The sequence below is a fragment of the Calonectris borealis genome, chromosome 4 (assembly GCF_964195595.1).
Source record: "Calonectris borealis chromosome 4, bCalBor7.hap1.2, whole genome shotgun sequence".
Lineage (NCBI taxonomy): Eukaryota > Metazoa > Chordata > Aves > Procellariiformes > Procellariidae > Calonectris > Calonectris borealis.
The window spans coordinates 68318808-68337826 of NC_134315.1; the positions used below are offsets into that span (position 1 = coordinate 68318808).

General features: G+C 47.1%; 1 protein-coding gene and 1 long non-coding RNA gene across 2 annotated transcripts in view; one reads left to right on the plus strand and one right to left on the minus strand.

Moving 5' to 3' along the window:
- Positions 1-6904: 6904 nt before the first annotated feature.
- LOC142082159 (uncharacterized) lies at positions 6905-13953 on the minus strand. The gene is made up of 4 exons (XR_012673590.1): positions 13800-13953; positions 10645-10764; positions 8941-9163; positions 6905-7119 (listed from the first exon to the last, which is right to left on the minus strand). It is a non-coding gene; the product is annotated as an uncharacterized LOC142082159 (long non-coding RNA).
- A 4841-nt stretch (positions 13954-18794) lies between these two features.
- The window catches only part of NR3C2 (nuclear receptor subfamily 3 group C member 2), a 209363-nt gene continuing 209138 nt past the window's right edge, over positions 18795-19019 (plus strand). Inside the window, exon 1 of the mRNA XM_075149997.1 lies at positions 18795-18936. Coding sequence (XP_075006098.1) covers positions 18888-18936 — 49 coding nt within the window. The 5' untranslated portion in view covers positions 18795-18887. The remainder of the gene's footprint in view (positions 18937-19019) is intronic.

Here is a 19019-nt window from a genome sequence, read left to right on the forward strand (position 1 = left end):
TTGGCAGAGCCAGAATAAGAACCAGCCCCTGCAGTGTAATGCTTAGCTGAGCCTCCCCGTGCTCCAGAGCTTCTAGTATTCCTTCACTTTCAGTTGGACATCCTAGAAAAATCTATCATGGGCTGGAATTTGTCAAGACAGAAGAATGATTTTAAAAGTTATAAGAAGGATAAAACGGCAGGAAATATTATTAAAATGTTGATGAATATGCTGCTACATCACCTCATCGTTTGGGCTGACTAGTGCCTCTAACTTACTCCAGGACAGGCACGACCCAGAGAGCTCTTAGTGACATCTTCCCTGCTCCCATAAGCACAGACATTCAGCCGTCCAGAATAAATCTCCTGGGAGGTGTTTTTCTTCTCTAGCCCACAATTAAATGACTTCTTCTTTACTGCCGCTTCCTGTTTATGCATTCCTCCTCCCCAGTGATTGGGCTCAGTGGCCGAAGCGTCACGTATTTCTGCATGGAACGGCATCCTTCCTTCCCTCCCTCCTTAAAGTTACTCTCTTAACTTTTCTTCTGTGTATCTTAACTAGCACATTGCCAGCTTTAGGCATCAGGACACTTTCTCCTACGTAAAGCATCCTTAAAATGCAGTCATGTAACTTTGCGCATTGTAGAGTATAGAAACATTTAGTGATGAAAGCTCTTTTTGAGGTTTATTCTGTTGAACTCGATGAGATTTTTAACACCCCACTGTGTTAAAACTCCACGTACATAGACAAATGCAACAAGAGGTTTAAGAATGAAATAGTTCAGGCTACACAGTCGGCATCTCAATTTGTTAGATTAGGGAAACGGCCTGATTTTAGCACTGGGAGGTTAACCCCAGTTTCAAGGCATTAGCTTGAATGCAAATAAAATATGTTTACTCAGTTAGGTTTGAACATGTGTTGCCTCAGTCGCCTGATAGCCTACATGATACCATGACATTTATAATTGTGTTGATTCTTACTGTTGGGTTAAATCTTAATACTATAACTTTTGGGGTATTTTTTGTGTGCCAATGCAAAAAAAAAAAAAAAAAGAAAAAAGATGCAAAAGTACAATATGTTTGAGTTCTGTTAGGTTCATCCTGAGCTCAGTTAAAATGATCTTATTTACTCTTGGGTTTCTTATTAAGAATCTCGTTTCAGGAAACATTTTACATCAATTTCACACTCTTTCAGGCATGAAACTATTTGCCTGTGAGCTGGTGCCATGACCGCAAAATCCTTAATTTCTGATTTCTGATGATCATTTTGTTGGGATTTACTGACAGTAGCCATTGCCCATCCCAGCACCCTGCTTTTGCAGAGCACGGGTGCTGTCAGTTCTTTGTAGCCCACCAGAAGCAGGCTCATGAAACAAGCCATAGCCAGTATTCACCGTACCCACATAGCAAAACTCAAAGGATGGTTCCTCTAAAAAAGTTTGTCTGACAGATCCACATACGTCATTTCTTGGCATCTATCTGTCAAATTATTTGGCAGTTCTCTCCATATGAATTGTAGCAGTTTAGCTGCAACAATTTCCAGATCAAAGCTGTCAATCACTAGGCAATTCCCACAAGGACATGCAAAAGGACCTGACGGGGAAATTATCTAAAGCTGCAATAATCTAGAAGACGTGATAAAGAAAAAAAGCAAGATTTCCCAAATTATATGGATTGAAGTTCTATTACTGTTTTCCTTTGTACAATTTGAGACAGTGAGCTATCATAGCCACTAGATCTGGAGGCAAAAATCTAGAAAGTGAATTGCAATTCATCTATTTCCTTGGCATTCCCTCCCTTTCCAATTAAATATGCTTTGCTTTTCTTCTCCATTATTCTGAGGAGGCAGTAAACCTCAGTCTAAATGAGCATTTACATGAAAATCAGAGCTCTCCAAGGCATCCACTGAAACTCCTTTAATACAATATTTGCTTTAATTTGATTTTCTTTCTTGCCTGTGGGAGAGTCTCAATCACATTTGGTATGATTTATAATTGTTCACCCCCTCCTCCTGCAGAGGTCATTCCATTTCCTAAAACTGCATCATTTGACTAGAAAAAATTCCGTTTACAAGTAAACAGCTCAGCAATCAATATTGTCCACAGATGATAGTAAGCACAGTCCAATTTTTAATAGGGTCTCTCAAATGTCAAAAAGCTCACTTTAATCTCCAAGAAATATAATCTGTTTACATCACCTGCAGCTTCTTGGTTGTCTCCTTCAGAAAGACTGCTTTCTTGGGCTCACTGAATAATCTCTTCTACCTTATCTCATGAAGAATCCAGCTTCATCATACATATTTCAAGCAATCTTTACCTTCCTGAATACAAGTGAACCAGGGAATCATATTCTGTGATTCTCATTTATTTATCTCTCCTCTTCAAAATATAAAATCACATACAAAGGGTTAGGACGTGAGCATCTTCTTAAAGATATTTAATTCTGCTTTCATGATAACGATCTCACTTTGTTTTATTAAAATAATCTGCCACATGCTATTGAAACTGTCTCTCAAAGAAACAAACACTTCTTTTAAAGAGGGTACATTGAGGAAATGTATTGCTCAAAGTATTAAAAAATAGTATTTAGCATTTACACAGATATACTAAGTCTTTACCAAACATGAACAATGTGCAACAAAATAAAGGCTAAAGTCAGTAGCAGAAAAGCAAAACTCTAACAATAAACCAAAATAACTATTTTTTCTATTGCTAATCTATGCTATGACATGCCAAAGGACTATGACACCTGATGGCGTACTGAATCCGAAGTAAAATATTTTGTCTGTCTAAAACACATACACGGGGTCTGATTTTCTGTACCCACATTTATGTCCACATGTTTTGTTGCATGTGTGCATGCTATTACATAAACATATAATGCATTCATACATATATACAGTAAAGTAAGCATCTAACCACATCTGCATGTGTATCTTTTGCTTAGCTATATATGTGTGGTTGTGTGCTTACTGATCAGACATATAACCGATAGAAAAATCAGGCTCCATATCTTTCAGTCAATATATCTGCAGGATCTTGGGGTTTGAATTTTGTGATTCCTCTTTCTTACAATCTGAAGCTCTTAACAAATCATTATTTATCTCCTAAACCAACTGATTCCCCTATTCACCTACCTCAGCTTCAAGACTTAGAGCTGTGGGAAAACCCAGGTGATTTCTGTATAGTCCTTTGGCTTCTTTTGGGGAACTTTGGGCTTTATTTTAGAAACAGTGTGCATTATCCAGCCTCAGGTCAGTTCTTCCATCTCTGTTACTGGTTGGCTTAAAAATATTCCCTTCCATACATTGCAAATGACAGCAGTCTTCCCAATTTTTTTTTCTCTTCTTGCTCTTAACAGAATATCTTTACAAGAACGATAACAAGCTTTGCATGTGCGCATTGCATGATAAAGAGCAGTGCAGAGACAGCTGACCTGTCTCCAGAAACCAGGTGAGGGACCAAAAGTATGGTACCTCCTGAGTTAACATACCCTGTAAAATAAATTGATATGCATTTCTGTAATGTATGTTCTCTAACTTGTTTTACTTGCTTTTAGAGTGGCTATAGTCCAGCTGCACACAAAGAATATATGTATTTGCACATGGCTTCCAAGGGCCACGCCGTTTCAGTTGACCGTATTGTTTAAGACAAGGCAGAACACCACAGAGAAAGCCTGCCAAGCACCGAGACAGGGTAAGAGTTGCAGCCTCTCAGGCTTAAGAAGCTCACACGAGGGGACATTCCCAAAGAAGACGTGAACACGTCATCAAGCAAAGATTTTCCTAACCAGAAATCCCCTGCACCACTCAGGAAATCCTGCCAGTCTGCAACAAAATGCCCAGAGCCATTGGCAACATGCAGGGGGGAGCGAAACCACTGCACGCCGTGCCAGAGACACTATCTTACCCCATGGTACTGGAGGAAAGGCTAAAACCGCTGTAGCCCCCCTTCCTGGGGCTACGGCTTTTGGCAGTACCGTGCTGGCTGACAGGACTTATCAGTCACGCTACTGATGAGTAAACCACTGGTTGGTTTCCGCAGGTAAAGAGTGAGAGACCCTGAAATACATCAAAGCTGAGCATCAACAATACCGCTATCTGTGTGCCACTCAGAAAGGAACGCTGACAGGAGACGGTGCCAGCTGGCTTACGCTGATATGGAGGGGAAAATCCAGACAATTGGTGCCTCCTAATTGTCTGGGCCACCCACTTGTCTGGTCACTGTCTGTCCTTATAGTACACCCCAAAACCTATTCCACCAGAGTGGTGGGATTTACCTTAGAACTTCCAGTCTAACTGAAACCCTAACAGCCTGCTCAGTATCACACTCCCAAAATGTTCCTTTGTTTTCTCATCATTCTAATAAAGCGAAGAGATGTGTTCGCTGCCCTGAAAGCAGAAGGCACCCTAACTGGATCAATGCACAAACTTTGTTGCTCTGTGAGTATGTGTTGTTGCCTTACAGTAACTTCTGCCATGCCTTCGATCGCCTTTATCAATGCCTTTGTCATAGCAAGCTTTTCCTGTGATGAGCAACATTTTGAACAGTGCTCATTTCAATCTGCAGGCATTAGCTGTGGGACACATCTCCTGGTTTTTCTTATGGGAAACACATTGTCCTTGAAAAGAAGATATCCATTCACCTGAACGAGGGCTATGTCAGAATATTATTAACTTTAAATCCAACAAGTAAAAATAGCAGGGATGCACAGCAATAACTGGAATCATATTTAATATTACATTCTAGCAAGCCCCAAAGCAACATAATTATGTGGCCACTGCTGCATCAAACAAGGAATAACCACTGAGCACACTTGAAGGCATACACTGTCATTTACAGATGCTCTTTGGATCAGATTTGTAACGTGTAAGTCTGCGGCCTCCCTTTTCCTTTCAGCTGTTACAGAGGTGCAGGGAGCTGGGGAAGCAGAGGCAAAGGAGGATGAGGGAGAGCCATTTCTCTGGTTTTGACAAACTCTCTTATCTGTCACCTCCAGCTGAAGTTTCTTTGAACTGTTCTCCCTACCGGTCCATAACAAGAGTGGAGTGTCATGTCTTATTCCTTACCAAGGTCATTGGGACATAGTGTTGGAGAGCCTCAAATGTTGGCTGTGAAGGCACCTTATAAGAAACACTTCTTTCTCACTTCACGTGAACCGTTTAACATTACCTTTCCACCTGAGGATCGATATATCTTCGCCAATCCTTTCCCACCTTCATGGAAATAAACTTTCAGTATGAGAGTTGTGAATGATTGCCCCTCTGTTACAGTCCCTAAGGCAATATTCAAAAACTCCTGCCAGTCTCTTCCCACCAAACCATACCCCTGAAGCCCCGGACCCAGACTGAGCTAACAGGAAATTATCAAACGGATGCTTCAAATGAAGGACATTCCTGCTGCCTCCTTTTTCCAGTCCATCCTATTTTGACCACCACTGTTCTCAACTTTCCGTCTCCCTAGGGAAAATGGTCCCGGGTCACACGCTACAGAAATCTCACCCACCCTGTACTTAGGGCTCTGTCTCACCATTGTCTCTCTACCTGCTGCAGGTGAAGGGGTCTCGTAGGGAGAGGGACCAGCTGGAAACTGTGGAGATCTCCCTGCTCTCCCAGCCAGGATGCTGAGCCCCCCATATCAATGCTGACACTGGCTCTGTTTTAGTTCAGTGCCCTGTAAAAACAGAGTCTCTCCTCTCCTGAAGGAGTCCTCCAAGCCCCCCATTTCGTTGGTCAGATTTCCCAAAGACTTGTGGTACCTCCCGAAGCATTGCTACCCACCTTAGTAGATACCACTACTAAAATGTCCACAAAGACCCAAACAGAACGAGAAAATGACAGGCTTTCGTTGGTGTGCTTCAAGTCTTTGTTACAGCTGGGGGGGATGGATGAGCTTCCCTCTGTGCCGCACTACCATTAACGAGGAGATACTACTGTCCTCCATGCCCACATTCATTGTCGTCTTCATTTTGCCTTTGCAGCCTGAATTGTAGTCATCTTATAATGTCATTACTGGTATGAAAACCACCCTGCCAAGTTTCATGTACTCTATAAAGGTCATAGATACCCATTAATTTATACCACATTTGCTTTTTGCTCTTAATTGCTCAAATACTTTCCACATTTTATATGCATATTTTCTGGGTTATGTGACACCAAATTATTCTTCACTGTCCATCAAAAGGAAATGCCTTCTTCATACCGCCCTGAGTATTTGAAGTTCTCATATCAATCTGGATTACCTGCAATCCCTCCCTCTCACTCTTCAATTTACAGATTATCAAACCAGACGGGGCAATTTTGAACTCGGTATCTTTTTCATACATAAGGCAGGAGGTTGCATCATCTTTTTTATGAAGTATTCCAGTAATCTCTGGATTCAGAAATTTCTTGCCCATGTCAATTTGTCTCTTTGATTAGTCTTCTTTTTTATTTTAATCAGAACTGGCATGGGGAAGTACCTTAGGCTGTTTTGACCCATTATACCTTCAGTCCTAGAAATCATCTTTTTGGCACATTTGATTAAAATGCCATTCCTTGACATAAACTCCTCACTTTTGGTCCCACCCCTATTTTAGTTCCCAAGAGTCACGGCACCATTAGAAAATCTTTTTTCTGTAATCAAACTGTGATAATTCTTTTTATAATCGTGCAATTATCTACTCTCTTCTGGTTTCACCTTAGCAAGCTCAGTGAGTCATAGACCTTTACATCTACTGCATCTACGCCCACTGACGATCAACAAGGAGCGACAGTCTCTGGGACTCATTTGCTCTCCACAATGGGTTTACAAGGAAGCACCTGCTTATAGCTAGACACCCTTCAGTATAAGCTCTGAAATAAAAATGCACACATGGAGTGTACTGCCTAGTTTATTTATTCATTTGTTTATGATTCCCAGTAAAAGAAGGTCTAATTCTTTCTCTCCTGACAGTGTAAATCATGTTACAATAGCTTTTGTTACAATTATATAAAAGTAGTATAAATACTGCAAATCCAGCTCAGCATCTCTAGTTCCTTAAACAATGCTGTGCTTCCTTTCACTATTCTTACGCATTCCTCTTACGGAAAAGAGTAATGCTCAGGACTTGAAAAGTGAAGCTTATCTGCAGGACTAACATCGCGGTGACAGGTGTCTTTTCCCTAGAACAGAACCAAAGGAACCAGATTAAAAAGATCAGTACCTCATGTTACATTTAGGAGTAGTCATGTCTTCTGTGCAGCTGTTGAACACAAAAGATTTCCGATAGGCTTATTTTTTCAATTTTAAGTCATGCGTAGGGGACATAACTGAACTACGCTGGGAGAAATTCTTGTTTGCTAAACCCTCTATCATTCCTGCCCTGGCTGAACTTTGACTCTTAAACAAATAAGATTTCCTTTGAGTCCTGGCTGATCTTCCTTTAGAAATCTTGCAAGGGTACATAATTTCTACTCTGTGACTGTCTAGCCAGAGCTGAGAATGGAATGCAAAATAAATAAATAAAGAAAAAACATTTGAAATTACTTTCATTTGGCCATGTTCCTGCCTCTTTTGTGTTTGCTTTCCATGTATATATGAAGGAATGAATTTTGTTGTCGGAATTACTCATTGTCCTGGCTTCGGCTGGGATAGAGTTAATTTTCTTCCTAGTAGCTGGAATAGTGCTGTGTTTGGGATTTAGGATGAGAATAATGTTGATAACACAGGGATGTTTTTGTTATTGCTGAGCAGTGCTTACACAGAGTCAAGGCCTTTTCTGCCTCTCACCCCACCCCACCAGCGAGGAGGCTGGGGGGGCACAAGAAGCTGGGAGGGGACACAGCCAGGACAGCTGGCCCCAACTGACCAAACGGATATTCCATACCATATGACGTCATGCTCAGTATATAAATTAGGGGAAAAGCTGGCTGGGGGTCCACTTCTCGGGAACTGGCTGGGCATCAGTCAGCAGGTGGTGGGCAATTGCATTGTGCATCACCTGTTCTGTATTTTCTTTTATCATTATTATTATTTTCCCTTTCTTTTCTTATTAAATTGACTTTATCTCAACCCATCAGTTTTACCTTTCTTTTTTTTTATTCTCTCCCCCATCCCACTGAGGGGGAGTGAGCAAACAGCTGTGTGGTGTTTAGCTGCCGGATTAAACCATGGCACTCACGAAAAGCAGAGTTCAAAGTGGTGAGCACATGAACAGCATGCACGAAGCCAAAATGTAAATGTGCATGTACAAGAATTCATGCCAGAAATTCTTGCACATTCATGGAATGTGACTCTTCTGACCAGGCTCTAGCAGGCAAGGTAATGTCAATCTTTAGTGGTTGCTGCTAATCCATAGGGTAAAAAGCTCCGACAATACAGGTTTTCTAAGTTCATTTCAATAATGAATACATTCAAACAGACCACGGCACGTTTTCCTTCCCCAGACAACAAACAAATGTGTTTTAGCTATACGTCATTCATGCTCACGCAGCAATCTTGGGAAGGCAACGGCTGAAAAGGAAATCTGGTCTGTGATGAAAGGCAGCAAGCTGGGATTTGGGAAGTACCGAGCTTTGTCATAGCCTTCTTAGGGGACCTGAGATAAATCCTGCAATCTCTTTGTTCCTCCACTCCCTGTCTATAAAACGGCGATAATGCTTCCATTCTTTCCAGAGCTCAGAAGAAATACGTCTGCGTGGTACTTCGATGCTGCAGGCACCAGGATTGTACAAGCACGACAGCATCATTTTTGGAAACCAAGCTAAGCGACTGTCACTTACGCTCACACCAAAAGAGAATAAACCATAGCCAGGCAACTGGGTTGGTGAGGTTATCTACTCCCACCGGTGAATCACTCTGTTTATTTGCATACATTTGGGGCCATTAGGGACAAACCCATCCAATGTATCAAACTTTCTGTCACTCCTGGCTTGTGGGCCAAGTATTGGCGAGCACAGTGGGAAAATTTTGGAATGCATGAACTTTGGTTACCAGATATTTACCCTAGGCCAGACAAATTCTGGTGTGACCTTCATCTTCAAAGCCAGGACACTTTCTCAGAACACCGACGTAAGGTTCCTTGTGGCAAATACATTCCTTTCTTAACCAAATCTGTGTAAATCAACGTGCATCCAACAAGGACCAACTCTCCGAGTCGTGCAAGATCAACTGCCCAGCTTGGGCCCAGGTGGCACACCGAATGATCTCCTCAAGCTGGACCATAGCCTACATAGGAAGCAGGTATTTAATATATGAAAAAAATCAACAGACTCCATCTATTTAGGAAACCAGTGCAACTTCTACCAAAATCAATAGATTTTTTTTCCTTTTCTGTCTTGGCATGTGCTAAATTAAGATTTTTCCTGAGCAGTCTCTTAACTCAGCTTCATAGCATCACCCTCTTCAGTCTCTTCTTCACTGTGCGCTTCGGGGAGAGCCCATCCGAAATCTCTCTTTTCCAGGAAATAAAGATTTTTAAAGATTTAGAAAACAAAGGTCTTTCAAGTCTCAAAATGACCGTGGTTATGCAGGTTAATACCAAACCGTCTCTCATTGCATAATATCTGACAGCAGGTAATTTCAGGATTATAGAAGAATCTGGAAAATTACATAAGAACTCTCCTTTTGCTGTAGGAGCTTTAAAGCTGCTCCTTCATTCAATCAGGAAGGTAATTTCCTCTATACAGCAAGTCTCGAATTCTACTTACGACCTTGGTGTCATGACAATTTTGGTACTAACTTGTTCCACACTAAGTATTGCTACTAGAACTGTGAATAATCATCAAAATTAACTAGGCGATAGAGTGATTAAATAATTTCCTCCAATTTGCATTTGATATGTTTATTAACTGCTGGAGGGTGTTCTTTGCTCTCTTATTTTTACTGCTGTTAAAACTATGTCTGGATTTTTGGCATAGGTGCAGTACTATTATGGGTACTACAAAATTTTAATCAGATTACGGTATGAGTTACCATTTGATACTGTAAAAATGCCAGTAGGTAGTAGATAAATATTAAGATACAATTAGCTGCCACAACCTTTTATTGTTTGGAATTCATTAATAGCGAGGTAAGTCTGCATTCTGTGGCACTGACAATTTTTTAAATGTTATGGTTTTTTACAAATTACATTTTCTTACAAGTAATAGTGCAACTAGTAAACAAGAGAGAAGTTGATTATAAACAATGTAAATAGATACGGCAATATTAAAGCTACAAAAAATACAAAGTACTGCCTACGTGTTATTCCTTGTGCTTCGTTTGCCCTGCCATTGTCAACAAGACCTGTTACAACAAGTAATTCTTTGTGAGATGTTTTCATTTTGAACCGGATGAAACTATCGGTGCTAATCGTCAATAAAAACCGTGATCTTAAATGTATTGGAAATCTGTGTTTTCAAATGCATGTCTTGGCCCTTTACACAAGCAAGTGGTTGCTAATGCCAATGTGCATTAGAAATGCAATTGTACTATACTTAGATGTGGTTCAACCACAGTTATAACATGGGCCATTAAGGAACATTAAAAAAAGAAGAGAAAAAAAGACAGAAAAGAAAGAATCCAGGTTAAAAGGGAACATGTTCTGTTGCTCAGCTAAAAGATTTCTCTATGATTAGAAAAAAAATTGTTCAAAGTTAGACTAAATAGATAAAATATTGGTATTTCAGAGAACATAAGCATACCATATAGAAAACATGCTTACTTACGTTTTCCCAGGGCTTGTAAAGAATTCTAAAGACTTTCAGCATGGCTCAGGAAATTAGCTTTAACACAATTAACTGGCGAGTCGGAGAAGACCATGGACTCCTCTCTCGGAAGACTCGCACCTGTTGGACAGGGAAAGTAAACGCTCACCTGTCATCCCCAACGTTTTTCCAGTGTCTTCCCGACATGCAACTCCTCCCCATCAGCTATAAATCTCGAATAATCAAAACCACATGAGCCAAATGGCATGAAAATTAAATCTACGGTGAATAATATCGGGTAAAGGAATACTGTATGTGACCACGCGATTGCCTGCTTTCCTGGGTTGGAGCTGGGGAGAAGTGGGAAATGCCCAGCTGCCTTAGTTGGAACCGACTCAAAACTTCATCCGCTTTGGTTCAGTTCTCAAAATAGGGCACATGACCTCTAAGTAAGACAGTACAGTAGCCTGCTTTTACACTACATCGCCGCTCCTGCAGCCCCTAATACCAATTCGCTCGCTTCACCGAGCACGGGAGGAGGTAAAATTTGACACTTAGCGAGTTTCAGCGTTATCTGGTTTTGTAATGCATTATCCATAGCAAATTTACCACTATCTTTAGGAACAGAGATGACATCTGCTACAGGGTGGCTTACACTTGTCTGTCTGCTGCTTTCAGTGTCATGTGTCTGACATGAGTTAACCTCTTATAAAATCTAATGCGAGGGAAGAGAATTGCTCATCGGAGGTGTCCGCGCTGCTCCTCTTGACCTACTTGGAAAACTACGACTCGACTGTTTGCGGTTTCCCCCATCGCGACACAGCTGCAGAAGGCAGTAACGGGACCACTTTTAACGGAATTTGAAATGTGCTATATATACATTTGTATATAGCCTTTGAATAGCATTATTTCCAAACCTTGCAAAGCCCATTCGTTATTTTATCAAGCCCACTATAGGTCCTTTTTTTTCATGGAATTGGCATAATGAGAAAAGATAGCCTTTTCTCTTCACAGATAAAGATCCAAATTGCATTTTATAATCTGACAATTATGTAGTTTGATTTTTTAAATAAAAGAGATAATCTCCCTTCCCTGTTCAAGATGAGATCTTAGTTGTTAGTGACAGCTGTTAAAATGCTGCTAAAAATAGATATAGTGTCAACCACTAAAAAGCTAAGTGCTCCTGTGAACCACAAGCAGAAAACAAATGAGGTTTCCACTGAATTTGTGGAAAATCTGTGAGCATCTTGCACGTACTGGGAAAGGTGCTTTATTCTTCCAGCAGCCATCTCTGTATGTAACAAGACAGGGGGAGGATGGGGCGGGGAAGGAATCAAACATTCGGTATTAAGACAGAAGATAGATATATTCCCTCAATTTTATTTTCTCTCCTTTCTGTTCTTAAAAAAAAAAAAAAAAGATGCAACACAAAGACTGAAGCTACCTCCAGGCATTTCAGATGCCTTTTTCATTTACACCTTTGCCCTGCAAAAAAAAAAGAATAGCAGGAAGAGTAAGACAAAAGAAGTGCAACCAATCAGCCAAATACACCGTTACTATAAATTAACATAAAACTGTTGTGCTCGGTACGGCAGTTATTGATAGACCAGCCAGCGTGCTTGGGTGTTTTTTGCATGACTGTGATTTGCCGGGTTACTCGCAGAGTTGCATGGAACTTTCTTCTGCCTTGGAACTGCAGCCTCCAATCCATCCGCGGTAGCTCTGCTCGATTAATAAATTAGCTGTATTCCAAACCAGATGTATGACACGAAATGAGTAAAAAGAGAGAGAACAGAATTGTTCACATTCGATGTTATAATACATCTCAGTAGGTTCCTCCTTTTTAGCTACATTATGGCTAAAAATAGAGCACTAGTGTAGGCACAGTGAAATATGATTTGCTTCGAATAATATAGCAAACTAATTGTGAAATTAAGCTATTGAATGTGCCGTTATCTCCGGGTCTGGCCTCACCAGCGCTTTATGCTTCCCTGTTTAACATTTATCAAGTTACCCACAAACTTTGACAGATGCAAACAACAGCTGATAAAATATTCCAAGGCCCCGAACCTACAGAGGCTTCGGCACAGGTAAAATTCCCTGTGAGCAGTCCTTTTACATGTTTAAAGACTTCATTGAGGGTATTAAAATAGGGCCAACTTTTTCTTCCCTCCAATGCCTAATTTTTTTCCTTAAGATGTTTAAATGAAGAGACATTTAATGCCCTGAACGTAAAAATAATCAGTTTTAAAAGATCTTAGCCACAAGTGAAATAGTAATTTAAAACCAGTATCGACGTTATCGCCGATTTTATTTTTTTTAATGTCTGAAATCAGGATGGGTTTGCTCCACCGCAGCCGCACGAGTGTCGCGGAGACGCGCCCCCTCCCCGGCGTTAGCCCGGGAGGGCGAGGGCAGGCCGGGGTGCAGAGAGGGGCCCGGCTCCCCTCCTCCGGCAGGAGCGGGGAGGGGGGCGAAGGAAGGCGCAGGCCCAGCGGGGGGGCGTAGTCTCCTCCCGAAATCCCTTCCAGGGGCGCCCCGCTCCCCGCAGCCCGCCCGGGGGCCGAGCGGGGCGGTCGGGGCGCGGGGGGGGGCTCCGCCGCCGCCGCCGCCGCCGCCAGGGCCGGGAGAGACGCTCCGCCTGGGGAAGGGCGCGGGGAGACACTCCTCCCCCGCCGCCCGCCCTGCCTCCCTGCCGCCCGCCCTCCTTCCCTTCCTCCGGCGGCTCCGCGAACCAGGAACCGCGGCGGCGGCGGCGGCGGGCTCCGTGCGTGAGAAACCCCGCGGCGCCGCGCCGCCGGGAGCCGCCGGGAGCCGCCGGGGCGGGCGGCGCGGGAGGGGGCGGCGGGGGCGGCGCGGCCGCCGGGCGCTGCGAGGGGCCGGGCGGCACCGGGGGGGGCGGAGGGGGGAAGGAAAAAGTTTACACCCTCGCCACTCTCCTCCCTCCTCTTCCTTGGTGGCGCAGATGGGAGTTTTACCTGGAATGACATAAGTTTTTTTTTTCCGCGTTTGTTTTTTTTTTTTTTTTGGAGGGTGTCTCTCTCCCTCCCTCCCCCGCCCCCCTTCTCTCCCCCCCCCAAATCCCCCCGCCCCCCCCCCTCCCGCCGGTGCTGGATCCACCCCCCGCTCCCCTCCGCCGGCGGGCGAGGGTGTGACCCGCGGGAACACCCACCCACCTAGGCGTCCATGGTGGGAGCTGTCCGCCCAGCCGCGCCGAGCCGTGCCGCGCCGAGCCCCGGGCACCCCGCAGCCGCCTGCCGCCGCCGCAGCCCCCTCCCGCCGACCCCGCCAGCAGCGCCCTGCCCGCTGCCCGGCCCCGCTCCCGGCGTTTCCTCCGCGTACTTTTTTTTTTTCTTTTTTTTTCTTTTTTTTTTTTTTGGTGGCGGTGCGAGCTCTCGGATGGTTTGCTGGCAATAACCGGGGGCCGTGCCTCCTCCCGCCGCGCCACCATGTCGTAGGGGAGGTGAGTGCAGCGCGGACCCTTGCGCGGGGCGCGGAGCGGCGCGGGGGACAGCGGGGCGGGCGGCGGGGGCCGGGCGGGTGTCCGCCACACCAGCCGGCGTATCCAGGTCACGGCCAGTCCCGTCCCCATCAGTGAAAACTTCGCGGGAAGGACACGTCCATTGCTCGGCAGCGCCCGCGCCAGCGCCGCGGGGAAGCGCGGTAGCGGCTGCTCCGCGGGTCGCGCCGCCGGCGCTGGGAGCCGCCGCCGCCGCCTCGGCCCGTGCCCGCCGGGGCCGGGAGTGCGGGTCGATATTTGGCAGAATATGAAAATGAGAGGGGCACGTGACACCCCAAATTCTGGGGATGTTTGTGCGTTCGCTGTGGCTATCGAGTGCAAACCCCGTTCTCCGGAGCATACGCGGATCTGCGCGTTTGTGTGCGTGCGTGCGCGCAGGGGGCGATTTCGGGCAAAGGTGCGCGGTGCCCCAGCGCGATGCCCGGCGCTGCCGCTCCCCGACGGGCTCAGCCCCCCGCCCCGCTCCCAGGGGCACCTCTGTCACCCTGCGGGGCCGCGGAGCTGTCCCCCCTGGGCGCACCTGGGGGTCGGGCCGGGGCCGGGGCCGGGAGCAGGGCTCGGCGGGGGCCGGGGGCCGTTTGGGAGCGTGTGTCAGCGGCTGCCGGCTGCTCGCCGGGGGCTGGGGGCGTTATTTACGGAGCGAGTTGGGAGCGCATCGCCTGAAAGTTTGCTCGACGTCTTTTTTTTTTTTTTTTTTTTTTTTTGCTTCCCTAGGAAAAGGGTATTTTTGCAGCCGGGACGCGGGCACGGGGGGAGACACCGGGGGGGGCGGCAGCCCCCCGGAGCCGGGGGCCGTCCCGGCGGCCCCTCTTGCTGCCCCTGGGTGGGGGGAGGCAGCGGGCGGAGGCGCCCGGCGGGATGCGCGGCTGCCGCGGAGCGGAGCCAGCCCGGCGGAGAGTGGAGGACGAGTCCTTGAACCCTCCCGCGCTCCGCCGCCGCCGCTGCGCTCTTCTTTTTTTTTTTTTTTTTCCTCCCCTTTTTTTTAATTTTTCGGTTAAATCACCGCTGCATCGGTACCGTGCATATTCATGCGCCGCTGAAAGGCGGAAATCCCGGGCCGGCGGAGAGGCGATGCGCGGCCCTGCCGCCGGCGCGGCGCGGACACCGGGCGGGGGCGGCCGCGCCCCGCGCACCTCACCTGCCCGCGGAGGGCCCCGGCCTGATGCCCCGCGACCGTTCCGCGGAGGCGCTTCCGGGCGGGGCGGCAGGTGGGGGCCCCCGGCTCCCGGCGGGGCTGGCGCCCGGGGGCTGCGCGGGGCTGCGCGGCCGCGGCGGCCCCTGCGGCTTTAAGGAGATGCGTTTTCCAGCCTGTGTCGCAGCAACTTTGTATCAGTCATGTCGCCCGGCGGGTGACTGACGGCGCGCCCCAGCCAATGGGGCGGCGGCCTGGCCCCAGCCGCGCGGCGCTCCGCGTCCCGCCCGCCAATGAGGGCGGGCGGCAGGCGGGACGTAAACTTGAACTTTATCTGGGCATGTGACATGTTTTTAAAGGACTTGGCACCTTTTCCCGTCCCCTCCCGGGTGCCGCTCCGTGTCACCGGGCGGCGCGGCGCGGCGCAGCGCGCCTCGGGCGGGCGGGCAGGCGGGGGAGGGGGGTGAGCGCTGCCCGCCCCGCCGCTCCGCGCCGCCCTCCGCGCCGGCGGCGGCTCGGGGACGCGCCCCGCCGCAACAGGTACTGCGGGGTGGCGGGCGCCGCTCCTCTCTCCGACCCGCACCGGGAGGTGGGGCTGGCGGGGCGGGTTGGGGGGGGGCACTTCGGGGCTCGGTACCGTCCCCCTTCACCCCCCCGTGTCCTCCATGGGGGGGCGTGTCACGGTGATAACCCCGACCCTCTCCTCCGTGGGGGGTGGGGAGCGGCGTTTGCGCGGAAAAAAAGCGCTTTTCCGTGTTGCGTGGGGGTCCGGGCGGCGGGAGGGAGCAGGCGAGGCGGGTTCGGCGAAAGTGGGTTTGGGCTCTCGGTATCCCCCCCCGCCCCCCTCCCGGGCAGACCTCCGGCGGACGCCTGCGAGAGAGGGAGGGAGGGAGCTCCCGGGCACTGCTGGGTTCCCCCACGCGTGACAATCCGGATTGTACCTGCGGGAAAGCGGGCGGGGGCGGTTAGGGGCGCAAAGCGGTGCCTTCTGCCCGGGATCTGCGGTGTGCTGCGCATAGCGTAGGGCAGATGGGGAAATAAGCGTGCGCGCTGCCTGCGTGGCTGTTAACACGCGTGTGTGTGCGAGGTCGCGTGGGACCAGCCCTCCGCCGCGGGGGCCCGCGTCCGGCTCCGCTCGGGGTCGGCGGTCGGCGGTGCCGGGGGCAGCGGTGCCGGGGCAGCGCCGGCAGCCGACCTGGCCGTGCCGCCAGCGGTGCTCCGCTGCTCCGGAGGAAGGGGGGAAAACCCCAGCCCATCTTTGACGATGAAACTCTGGTCCCCTGGGCAGTTTTATGTCAGCGAAGCGGCTCGCAGGCAGTGAAACTTAAAGAAAATTTCGTTTACAAACACCGAGAAATAAGACGTGGGTGGTTGCTTGAGCCATCGGTTTAGTTTTTATGAAACTGGATTTACTTCAGATTTTCCCGTATCTAGGTGACCTTTTGGTTGCAGGGATACCAGGTACCATTTGATTTTTTATTTGACTGTTGCTGCGAAACTGGTTTCATGCCTGATTGATCGGAGACTCGTGCTGCAGAGAGCTGTGTTTGTTGTTATGTTTGGGGATGAAATACATAACTCGCAAGTCCGAGTACTTCTTGGGGGAGTCTGGAGAAACTGCTGTGGTCGTAATGTAAGCTTCCTTCTGCAAAATATCAGAGGTAGCTGGTCTCGGTTCCGATATGTAACACGACTCAGCTTCTGTTGTGGTCCGTGGATGTTTTAGCCCACAGTCAAATTCAGTTAGTGAAAGTTAGTAAAAAGGCATGTCTGTGCAGTAGGTGAAGCGTGGATACCGTGGATAAACATGCTAGTCAAGTTATAATAAATTCTGCTTAGAAGAACAAAACCAAACCCTTACGCTATCGGAAACCCGTGAGATGATTATTCAGTTCTAGTATCCACCGAGGCACTCAGAGGTGACAGAAACCAGCAGTCCCCAAAAAAATTTCTTTGCTGCTGCATTCTTATTAATTTATATCTGTCATTTTAAACCGAACTTGTATCAGGCCACAAATAATCTCTCTGCTGTTTTTTGATCCTCTTGGATATATTTACCAGACAGTGCCTCTCTCTCTGGAAGCGCAGGACCAGGGCATTTATTTTTTTCCTTTGTGTGACCCAGATTTTTATTTGCTGGTTTTTTTAAAGTATGCTCGCCTTTTGATTATGTACGAAGTTTGAAATTTACTGCTGTGGGAGAGGTCGCTACAAAGCTCGTGCATCAGTGTAATGTTAGGCCTATAACTGAGATTTCCTGGTCCGCAGTGGTTCTGCTGGTAGTTCTGAGGGTTAAAATTCACTTACATCCTAATTTTAAGCCTTAACTAAGTTTCCTGGTTTTCAGAAATGCTGGTCACTCACAGCTGCAATCGATCTCTCTAGGAATTAGGCTTGCTCAGCACTTAAATCAGGGGTAGGTGATTATCTGGGAGTGACTTTATGTGAAAGTAGGCACTTCTGTCTGAAAATTTTAGACTATAGGAATGTGATTTGATACACATGATGATGTTCTAATAAAATCTGTGCTTGAGGGGAATGTAGGCATAGGGCCATAGTTCTAAGTAAGGGCAAAGAAGTATTGAGTCATTCATTTTAAGTTTTTTTTGGGTTTTGTTTTTATAATTTTGCTTAAAATAGTGTTTTTAAGTAGCGTTAAGTAAAGGGATTAAACACTAAATTAAATATTGGAAAATTAATACATTGTGAAAGGAAAAAAATATTTGCATAATATCGATATTGTAACTATTGGCACTTGAGTTTCTACACTTCTAATAATACTATGAGCCAATTCCTTAAAAAAAAAAAAATGTTGTTACTTATACGTGATTTTCAGAAAAATGGAGGCTAGGTCATGCATTTTGCTCCCTGCCTCAAGAGAGTGGCGTGCGGGATGGGAGGGTTTTTTTAGGGTCTATTTTAGAACAAGGTTTACTTTTCTTTGTATATTCCTCTTGCTGGCTGCCATGGAGGTTTGCAGAATTTAATAGCCAGGTATCCCCACCTAATCTGATCCCCTTCCTCTGTGGCAGGAACGTTTCCCATTCAACTTTTGCATTACTACTCTCCCTGCTCAGCCCATCCTTCGTGTCTCCTCGGGTGGCTGTACAAGCAGTTTGTATGGCTGTGAAGGGGCAAGTCAGCGCCCAGCCCCTCAGAACTGCTGCTTCTTTCTAAAGCATCCCCTGTTACGCTGGATGATGAAGAGAAACCCTCTTAGCGCACCAGCCTCCCTTGCTTTGCTGTCCCTGTAGCATGGCAGTGGAAGGTCCTTGGAGGAGCAGAGCTGTGATGAGCAATTTCCAGGGGGTTTATGTCCTGCCTACCACCAATGTGGCCTCCTTTCAGGACCTCTCTAGTTCCCCTCCTTTCTTGCTGCTCCCTTCCCTTTTTTCCTCGCAAGCCCACGGTGCTGCTGGCACAGGCCACGGGGCTGTGGCCAGCGAGGGTGGGCGGTTGTTGGGCTGATGTTGTCGAGCCGTTCCTTTCCGGGCAGGGCGGGGCGGTCTTTTCTAACTGCTAACTGGTTTTCTCTCAGAACCCATACGGCTGTCGTACCCGTGAGACCTTTTGCCTCGGTTTGATTGAAATCGGACAAATGGTTGAGAGGTGATGGATGGGAAACGGGACTGGCAGGCAGGCAGAGAGGAGGATAGACAGGGTGAGCGGATACGCCTTGTTTCCTTAGGAAATTAGGAAATTTCCTTAGGAAGTCGCACTGTCCTGTCATTTATTAATTTTACT